Here is a 10924-nt window from a genome sequence, read left to right as displayed (position 1 = left end):
TAAAATGGCACCCAAGCTTAACAGGGTCACCATTTTTGTAAACTTCCTTATGTTATCACATTTTGACTGTACAATTGTATTAATTTACTCCCTAGGTTATTTTGGTGAACAAGATAAATGTAGTGAGGAGTGGATGAACTTATCCAATCTTGTATACATAGCTGATACAACAGATTTCCAGTGTAATTTGTGTGGTAGAAGTTATCGAAGCAGGGATTCTCTAAGGAACCATCATCACTATATGCATAAATCTGAAAAGAAACATGTTTGTTGTGGCTGCCAAAGGGCATTCAAAAAGTCTTTTGACCTGAAGAGACATAAGATGATATGTAGAATGTATAAAAACCTACAGTTTTCATAGTTTTATATTAAAACCTAGTGCACAGTTTGTTAGTTTTTAAAATTCTTATTTCTGAGTTTAATGCTTGTTCCTTGTTCTCAGTTTTAAGAATATAATTTTACCTAGTATTAATTACTGGAAACATTATTGTTTTCATAAATAGTAGTAAATACATTTTGATAAAAAAATATTAATATTCTAGATTGTACTGGTTACTGTATATTGTGTGATTCATATGAAGTTCTAAATAGACCTAAAGAACCAAGACAATTATGTTCTCTGAGACACTTTTGTATTTAGATTATTTTAAACAATATGACTTTAAAAGTTAAATATAGTAATTTAAAGTATGTAAACAAATTTTATTGAAATAAGTAAGTGTTTGTTTCTTTAAAAAAGAGAAAATACATGGGAAATTACACCTTTTTTTGCTAAAAATAATACTGCATTTAGGTTGATTATCTAAAAAACATGTATACCTGAAATATATTGCTCAATTATCAATAACAGAAAGCTGCTGCTAGGTGGTAAGACAGTTTATTAATAAAAAGCTGAAGAAGTCGGAGTCTACTGACTTTCATTGTGTTGTAACTTAATATTACCAAAGTATATTTAATTATAAAGATAGATCATGCTTGTCAGTATCATAGAGAACTGAGCATTCCAAGTTTAAATTATGAAGCTGAGTGGAAGAAGACAAAAAAATTAAAGCAGCTAGTTAAATTTACTAATATATATATATATATACTGTAAGTGAATTTTTGCAGCTTGCAGTCTTCCTTTATATATATGTATATGTCACATTACTTGCATGCACAGGTAATGTGATTTTCTTTTCAGCCACAGCAAAGCATCTTAAAGAAGGGATCTAAGTTTGTTTGTTTTTCTTAAGCACAAACTTTGACCAGTTGGAGATCTGATTACATTTTTTGATTTGGGGGGTTAACCCCATTTCATTGGTGTATTTGATTATGACCAAGGTCTCGCAGATTAATTTACTCTAATCCTGCCTAAAATAATTTTAATTTGAAGGTGGGTTGGTAGAGATTTTAATGAGTAATAAAATGGAATCAGATATATATGCACCTCACAGTTGATGTTGCTGGTACATAAAAGTATAACTAATAAAAAGGGAAAGTAATGAGGTCTCATAGATTAAGTTAATCTAATTCTGCCTAAAAGAATTTTGAGTGCCATGGCTGTTGAGGATCTCCTCTTGTCTGTAATCTGTAAGAGGCTTTACCAACACTTTAAATAATATCAGTTTGAATGATTTATTGACTCAGGCTCAGCTGAAGATTTTACTTTTGGATTGCTGTCTCATAATATATTCCCTGCAATTTTCTTACAGTTTAGTTAGATGAGGTTTAAAATAGACAGACACAAGTTTAGGTTGAAAATTTATATCAATAGTTTCCAGTCTCATAGTAATACATGTGTATTAACTGAAATTTCTTAAATACTTTTGTTACTATGTATTGAAGAATGTATGTGTACATGTTTTAGGATTGTAATAAATGCTAGACATAAAAGATTAAATGTTTGCATATAAAGAATTCTTGGTTACAAACAAAATGCATTTGGGTTATTTACTACATAATTCCAAAACTGCTTAATACATGCTCATTATTTGTATGAAGAAGTCAGAGAAGTTATTCTGTATTAATAAATACGTTGTTAAAAGCTTGTGGCTGTGTTGTGCTTGGACTGAAGTTTGAACCTGTGGCTACAATTTTTTACACAAGTGTGTATAACTTTAAAAAACCTTTTTCTTTTTATTAAGTTTGTGTGTGATTACAAAAGGGGAAAATATTAAATGCTTGTCACTTATTGATGAATAAATATGTTGCATATAACTATACTGGTGAACATTGATATGTATTGAGGTTAATTTCACATTGTAAGAAAGATATCCCAGGTCCTTTTACAGCTCTTGAAACTACTTCATTCTTAAATTTGTGGTTATTCATTGTTGCCCAATATTGCAATATTCATTATATCAAACCATGTGAAAAAATGACAAGGTTAGTGTTAGACTACACAATTTAACAAACTTTTCATAGACCTTCCAGTGTATGTAGATGCCAGCTTCCAAGAGATTTTGTAAGTAATAGATCAAAAAATTAACACTGTTGGAGTAGTGTTAGGGAAGTTGACAAATATATGTATTGTATAATGTGATTGTCACAGTTCCATTTTCTTGTAATTCTCATTGAAACAGCCATTGATTTCAAGATGTAGTTCTAACAGAAAGAACTTTGGCTTTTGAGCCTTTCCAGCTTCCAGTACTTGTCTATTGTGTTTTTAATGGTACCAGGACATATATATATGTGTGTATGTCTTTTAAGCCTTATAACACTGACTTTATTGGTGTGTTCCTTTTTTGTAACCTTCATTTTGTAAGTTGGTATTCTGTTTCAAGTTGTCATGGGTTGTTGTTTTTTATTCTGTTGCTGTCATAAATCCTGTACGTGAAAAATATTAAAGGATTCATTTTTCTGAATGTTGTACCCTTTAGCTTTACGTTATTTAAAATATTATGACAAATAAAAGGTGGTGACATAATCTTCCGTAAGTCTACATATTGAACCTTAAGTATAATTGTTAAACATGTTAGCTATGGTACCATAGTTTGCCTCTGCACTATCACTTGTCTTTATTAGTTTATGAAAGTCATTTACATAAAGCACAATTAATTTTTTAATGTGTAGCTCACACTACCTACCCTTTATGATGTCTGACTATATTCCATGTATGTAAGAAGTTTCAAAAAGTATTTTTGTCTATTTCATTTCATGTGTAGTTGATTGCCTTAATGGATTTCATGGCAGATTTAGACTTTTCTTTCCCTAATTTTTTAAGTAAGAGGCGTTCCTACACTGTTCTTCACAAAAATGGCCTACACGAAACTCATTTGAAGTAATAGTTATAATGACTCATTGCAAGACAAGCCCTTTGTTGTGATTGGATGTCTTCATTTAACAGTGGTCAGTATGTTGAAACGAAATTTGTAGTAGCATAGAACAAACTAGCTGGCTGCTCTTCTAGCAGATCTGGAATAACTAGTCTTAATAAGTTAAGTTTTCACTCTTTATACTCCTGGATTTCACCTCACTGAATTGCACAAGAGTGACAAATTAAATTAATCACATGACATTCTCAGTTTGTGAAATGATTTTAATAAATTTAATTTATTTACTTATTTTCTTAAGAGTCACAATGCATGATAACTTATTACAACTTTTATTTTTTTTATAGTTTCTATAATATGTATTAACATCTGGAACTCTTAGTAAATTGGTTGATATTTGGAAGAAATTCTCCAAGCTCCTATATCTATAAATAAGAACAAAAAATAATAATAAAGCTCCTATCATAAGAAAATTGAGCTGTAATAATATTCAATTTAATCTTCTATGTCAACTGCTTTCTTAGCTAAGCTTGGCAAGAATAATGATGAATCATAAAGTAACTGGATTAAATGAAAATACTGTAATACATCTAGAACTTCTTGATATATTTTAATGCATTTTTATGAAAGTTTTTCGGTGAAAGGTTGTGTTTTATGATGACAGTTTCTGCTGCAGATCTTATAATATCTCTTGATGCATGTTTCTGAGCATACTTTCTAAGTTCATGTTTTAATGTGAGTCTTCTTGAGGCACATTTTGTGATGGGTTTTCTTGAATCTTGTCTTGGGGTGAGGTTTCTTGGTTTGATGTGAGTGTTTGTGATGCACAATTTGGGATGAGTGGTGCTACAATTTGGAAATGTATAAGTTTGATACCTATTTTGTTTCAAGTCAGAGTGTACAGTTGTTTATGTACACAAAGTGGCCAACAAGCCATATAATCTGTTATCTTGTTTTAACTTGCATCTACCTCATCCTGTAGCTCTTATTTCCCAATCACAATATAACTATTTACAGTTTTTATGTCAAGGTCAAAGGCAAGAATGTCTTCATATTAAAGTGATATTGAATAATGAATCCAATACTACAAATAAAAATACACTGCAAGGACACCAAAGGGAATATATTAGCAATGGAACAGTAAAGCAATGTTGGTAGAAATGTTTCACTAGTTGATATTGGTGTACAAGTAAGTGTAAAATATTTCCAGCAACAAATTATTGTAACTGTGGCAGAAAAATTGAATTAAATGAAGGAAATTATACATTGGCATTATTTGATACTTTTGAAATGAATGTACAATCTGCTGCTATTGACCCAGGAAAGCATAACAGATTTCAATGTTTCATAACTTGTTTAACTTTCTACATGAATCTCTTGTTATATATATACAGAAATGTCTAGATTATACTTTATGATGCTAGCACACTTGTACAAAGATCTTGTATTTCACGTGATATGTATACATCATCACAAAAAGTTTTGTTTCAAAATTCCATTTTATAGTCTGTGTTTATATTTACAAAAGATTATTGTGTGTAAGTATGAGATAGAAAAACAAACAAACTACCTGTGGTTATTGCAAATAAGGTGTGGTTATTACTACAGGTATTAAGAATATAACAATCAGTAATACAATCTTGTATCATTGATTATAGGTTCACGATATCGTTGGAAGATGATGAAGGTTATGACGCCATATGGACATAAATATCAGTGTCCAGATTGTAAAAAATTGTTTAATTCATCCAGCGCCTTACAGAGCCATCACTTTTATCAACACCAGAACAAGGGCAAGTACAGTTGTCAGTTCTGTGGGAAGGCCTTCACTCGAAAATCAAACATGAAAGAACATTTCTGTGACTACCAGGTATAAAAATAAAAACACAAAAATGTGCTAGACTTGTGTGGTTTTCTGGATTAAAACCTGGCCTTTTGAATTAAAATGTCTTAACTACTAGGTATAAACAAAAAATATGTTAGTCTTGTAATGTTTTGTGGACTAGAACTTGGGCATCTTAACTATGATAAAGAATTCTGTGCCTAATTTATGACAACTGATTTTTAAAAGAAAAATGTTTTGTAATAGCACATTGTAAGGAGTTACAAAACACATTGAAAAATACAAGCACTAATTTAAGTTCATTTCAGATATGATATAGCAGTGAAGTGCATATTTCCTGTGCATGTGATGATTAACATATATTTATTTAAGGTAGTTTTTGTGGGTTAATAGTCTGTTCTGAAGCTTAGAGATATACATGAGAATCAATTTCTGCACTTAAACTTTTAGAACTAATTAAAAAAAAGCTTGTTTAGTAAGAACATAAGTCAGGTTATGAGATATTGTATTGGATATCAATATATGAATGACAAACATTATCAGTGCAAGTGTAAAATAGCATAGATTTATAATGTATTATTGGCAGGTAATCTCTCTGAAAGTGTAAAAGAACATAGACTTTTAATGTATTTTTGGTAGTTAATATCTCTGAAAGTGTAAAAGAACATAGACTTTTAATGTATTTTTGGTAGTTAATATCTCTGAAAGTGTAAAAGAACATAGACTTTTAATGTATTTTTGGCAGTTAATATCTCTGAAAGTGTAATTTTTGCATTAAACTATTTCATTCTAATTTGCAGCAGATGCAAACAACTGTAAATACACATCCTCATGTGCTCATTTCATAGATAGAGGAATGGAGGAAGAAGTGTATTAAGTGTTTGTCATTCTTGTGATCTTCAAAATACATCGTAGGTGCTGTAAACACCTATTATTATTATTACTATTATCAGTATTATTACAGATATTTTAGTCTTCTTACTAACACTTGTGTCCTTGTATCTCCACCATTTAAAAGATGTTAAGTTTTTTGAACTCTATTACATATTAATATTCTGTTTAAAATAATACGTTCATACTACTGAAGGAGACTAATTTAGTGAGGCAGTATCAGACATAGGCTTATTATTCTGTGAATCATGTACAACTTAAACTTTTTCAAAAGTAAATATAATTTTTCTACTGATGTGTTTATAGGTCCACGCTATCAGTGGAAAATGATGTGGGTTGAAACTTCTGTGGGACGTCGTTTCCAGTGTCCAGAGTGTTCTAAACTATTTAACACATCCAACACTTTACAGAATCATCACTTCTTTCAACATCGAAATAAAGAAAATCATTGTTGTCATGTCTGTGGAAAAGGCTTCACCAGAAAATCAAACTTACGGCGACACATCTGTGTCCATCATCCAGTGTGGAATAGGGAGCTGATGCATTAGGTTTGGATTCATGGTCTTAATATTTAGGACTCAGACTGTTGCATCAAAAATGATCTTTTATGTGCCTTATATGTATACATATATGGTTTCCAGAAAATAATATAAATTATAAAAGTTCATCACATCTTATGTAGTAGTTTATCTGTTGAAACTGTTGTATGTACTACACCAAAATTTTCATGCAGCAAGTACATTCTATTTTAAGTATGTTGACAGATCAATTAGTTGTCTTTGTGTGATGCTAAAAATTTATGTAGGATTTTTAAACCATGTTACTAGTAGATATTCTGTGTATTATATTTTAAGAACTTTGACATGGTTTGTGGTGTTCCTAGTTTTTAGTTAACCAGTAATAATCTCAAAAAGTCTGTAATTTGAACAAACAGTGTAAATTCATTTTTATTTATTAGATTTATCGAGCAAAAGATAAGAATGCTACAATCTACCTTTAACATTTTTATTATATAAAAATGAGCTTTTCTTTATTGACGATAAATATTATATTGATGTCTGTAAGAATATTATAATTGCAAATAAATGCGAATCTTAAATTATTATTTTAATTTGATTGCTTTTTTCCACATGAGCTCATGCATGAAATTAATTACCAAGTAGGTTTTGAGTTTGTGACGTATTTGCATTATTTACCTGAAAATAAGGTGTCAAACCGATGTGTTAAAGAATATAATTCTGATTCACTGACAAATGTTCACTTATTAGTGATGTTTTTGTTCATTATGTCAACAATATAATTACTTTTGCCAACTGATTGAGTATTTTTAAAATAATTTGGCATTTCTTTTCATTTGTGACATTATTTATTTAATTCATCATATGTGGAATCATCATTTGAGGTTAAAAAAAAATCAAAATTTGTGGCAAGAACTTAGGTTTACAAAATGTTCAGGTATTGGAATTAATTTCTAAGGCCTGAAAGACAATCTGAGGTGGTTAGAAATTTTTGTTTCTCTTCACCCTGCCTGTTCAGAGATTAAATGCCAAACAAATTTGTATGGAGCCACTGAGCTTATATTAGAGAGAGATTTTGATGGCCATGCAGAGTTAAGGAAGATACTGACACAAGCACTGTGAAAGCCAAAGAGAGATTGTCATTTTACACTTTGTGTGAAACATGTGAATAAAGCAATTGTTATCATGGAAGGAGCAAGGAGATGCAGATGGAGTGAAAGCAGTTTTGAGAGACTGAATAGAAAATTTTTTATTAAAGTTGAGGAGATTTTGTGGAATTTTGATGATAAATTGTTACTAGTTAGTCAGTGGTTGGTCTTATGGACTTAGTAGATTAATGGCCCTTTTCAGGGAGGCTGGGATAGAATATCTTATGCCCTGTGAAATTTTATTGCAGAGGAAACTAGAGTGCCTAGAGAAAAATCTGCTTTCACAGATCAGACACTGAATAATGTACCTAACCCATGCCTGAAAAGTGAGGCTAGAAAGGAATAAAAGAATTGGTTAGCACATGAATGTTGTACACTGTTGAATGGAGAGGCATCTGTTTTCTGTGTTGAGGGTGTGGCTGTTAGAATAGGAAAGGTATTTGTTGGTTTCTGTTTTTCTGTAATATTTTTGGGCTAGTGTGTGGATGCAGTCATTGGTGAGGTTATTGTCATAGATTTCTGTTGTGCATTTGGGGAGGCAGGATGCTGTTGGATCTTTTTATATATTGTGTTTAGCTTGTTACATGTAATCGGGCATCCATATTCACAAAGAGGTCCGATGCAAGCTTTGTAGATTTTAACGATGGAGTGGCTATTGCACCTTTCTTTACACTCCCAAATTGATGAAAGAATGCCAACCTGGTACTTGTCTTTTTGAGGGTGTTGCTATAGTAAGTGGTCTATAATAACTGTGAATTTAGTCTTAAAAATGTCTGGAGTGTTGGATAATGTGATTTTGAATTTTCTTGTACTGTCTTCCCATTTTTCTGTAAAATGCTAGTGCCTGTGTTTTGATTGAGTTCAGAAGACCTCTCCAGTTGTTACACCATATAACTAATTGATTTAAAACAGCTTGTAGTCTGGATGCTGTTGTTAACGGGTCATGTGATATGCTCCAGGCTGCAATGTCACCAGCATCCTGAGAAATGAGTATGTATAGTAGCTGCAGAAGGTCTTTCATGTGTCTTATATAAGTATCATGAACCCAAACTTTTCTGTAACGTATCATTGGAGTACAAATATGCATCTATTTATACATTTTTTTTTCAAACATTGTACACTGTCTTTAAGAATTTATCTATGCTTTATCGCTATAAGATAATGATAGGTAATGACAGCTACCTTTACTGGGTTGAACTATTCAAACCTGGATTGATTTTCTCTGGCACTAACATGAGGAGGCACAGTAGTTTTATTGTATCCATAATTGTGGTGGTCAGCTTATTTCATCCTACATTAGGTAAAAATGCTTTGAGTGATTCTACTTGGGATGAATCATTAATAACTCTAGTTTAGTATCAGTGCTTTCCGAGTCATAATCTCTGACCTTGCTATCTTTTGGATGAATCTACTGTAAGAGATGTCAAGCCAGCATGGACAAGTTACTTGTCATCACATATGATATGTAACCATTGGAAATAACCTTTACATGAAATGGCTAAAATTCAAAAGTATATTTTATTATTGAATTGCTACATTTTAATTAACCTACTGACTACAGCTGATGTGGGATATTTGCAAGCCATGCTCCACATACAGCACACTCACATTCAACTGCTGAAGGCAGTTGACCTACATGGTGAATTAATGCTCAGTGGGTTAAAAAGCATAACTTTGTTCAATATCAGCATGACAATGCAGATGTGGAAGCTAATGAAGCAGCAATAGCAACAAACTCCACAAGCAGTAAGGGTTTTGCCAATGGCTAAGCAATACAAGTATCAAATCAGTATGGAGAGGTGACTTCTGTTTGTTGTACAGCAAGATAAAGCACCATATTTAGAGATGAGAATGTAATTCCTCTGCAGTTTGTGCAAATAGTTGTTTGTGTAATATGGTGTTTTATATTGTGCTACAAACCATGTAAACATGGTTCTTTTTTTGTTTTGAGACAGGAGATGTTTTGGATGATGCCAGGCACTATGTTATTTGTCTCACTCCAACCAGTGAATGGAAGTGATGTTTATGAGATGCAATGTTAATGCTTCTATGTATATATGTGTGTGTGTGATACTCAAAGAAAAAGCTTTCCATGCATATCAAGGAAACCCCTTGTAAGTTTTCCACTACAAAATGTCCCTGGATATAACAAGTCCTCTTCCAGAGACTTTACTAGTAATCATCTAATTACTTGCTAATGTTGACCAAAGCTTAACCAATGGCTGACACTGCAGCACAGTTCATCTCATATTTAGCTATACATGTTTTAGAGCAGCCAGAAGTGTTCATCAGTAGATAAATATAAACTTGTTTATTATAAGTCACGTTTCTTAAGAGATTTTATGATGAAACTGTAATAGAATTAAATTTAACCTTGGGAACTGACTTTTTGTCTTGGTTATGTAACAGCATTTTTGTTATGGCTGGACAGGGCCACATCTATGACTGTTAAAACCAAACAAGCTGTAGTGGTCCCCTATGTGGCATGTGAAATTGCATTGAACACACTGAAAATTTTTAGTTGTACATACTTTGTTACTAGTGTTATGCTAATTAGATCAGAAGACAGAAGTTGATGTATGGCAGATTGTAAGAACAGTGTCTAGATGGTGTATAATCTTCTATTTTGAATGAATAAAAAAACTAAGATCTGTTGGGTATGGGGTGGTTATAAATTTGATTTTTAAAACTTGAGACATTGAAAAAGGATAATACAGTCAAAAGATTTAGAAAAACAAAATGCATTTAAATTACTTATAAAATGTAGCTACTAATTTGACCACTAATTTTTATTCCTATCCTTATATAGCTGCACACTTTTTTTTGACATTCAAGATGATTTTGGTTAGATATCATGACTTTATACAGTACACACCAAGTCAGAAAGTGACACTTGATAGTAGCCCAATCCTATTATTCAGATCAGACTAGGTTCTTAAAGTATATGGTGGTAGTTTGTGATGACGAGAAACCCACTTGAAGTAAAAAATGTATCTTGGAATGTCTGTTATGGGTATCAACACTTTTACTAATGAAGCAGAGAACAACATTCAAGTCATCTTCAGATTAACAAAGAGAGAGTTTGTAAGTGACTGTTGCTGGGCATATGTCTAGGGATGTACTAGGTCTTAAATCCATTCATTCCAGTTGTTTTAGTTTCACAACTGAGTTGGTACCATTCAATATTTAATTGATATCTCACTAGATCAGATTTCTTTATTATCCAGAAAGGAAGGGTGTCTAAGTCCTTTCAGTCCTATTAATCTTATGATC

The 10924-nt window shown here is 31.7% G+C and overlaps 1 protein-coding gene across 3 annotated transcripts in view; it reads left to right on the top strand.

Moving 5' to 3' along the window:
- The window catches only part of LOC143222091 (uncharacterized), a 101534-nt gene extending 91223 nt beyond the window's left edge, over positions 1-10311 (top strand). For 2 of the 3 annotated variants that reach the window (XM_076448027.1, XM_076448026.1), the window contains 2 exons: positions 4910-5044; positions 6292-10311. In XM_076448027.1, coding sequence (XP_076304142.1) covers positions 4930-5044; positions 6292-6533 — 357 coding nt within the window. In that variant the 5' untranslated portion in view covers positions 4910-4929 and the 3' untranslated portion in view covers positions 6534-10311. Of the gene's footprint in view, positions 1-95; positions 2027-4909; positions 5045-6291 lie in introns of those variants that run through there. The other variant, XR_013012011.1, reaches the window with a different exon arrangement.
- Positions 10312-10924: the final 613 nt, after the last annotated feature.

The sequence above is a fragment of the Tachypleus tridentatus genome, chromosome 8, assembly GCF_004210375.1.
Source record: "Tachypleus tridentatus isolate NWPU-2018 chromosome 8, ASM421037v1, whole genome shotgun sequence".
NCBI classification, from domain to species: Eukaryota; Metazoa; Arthropoda; class Merostomata; order Xiphosura; family Limulidae; genus Tachypleus; species Tachypleus tridentatus.
This window is presented reverse-complemented; position numbering and strand designations above follow the sequence as displayed.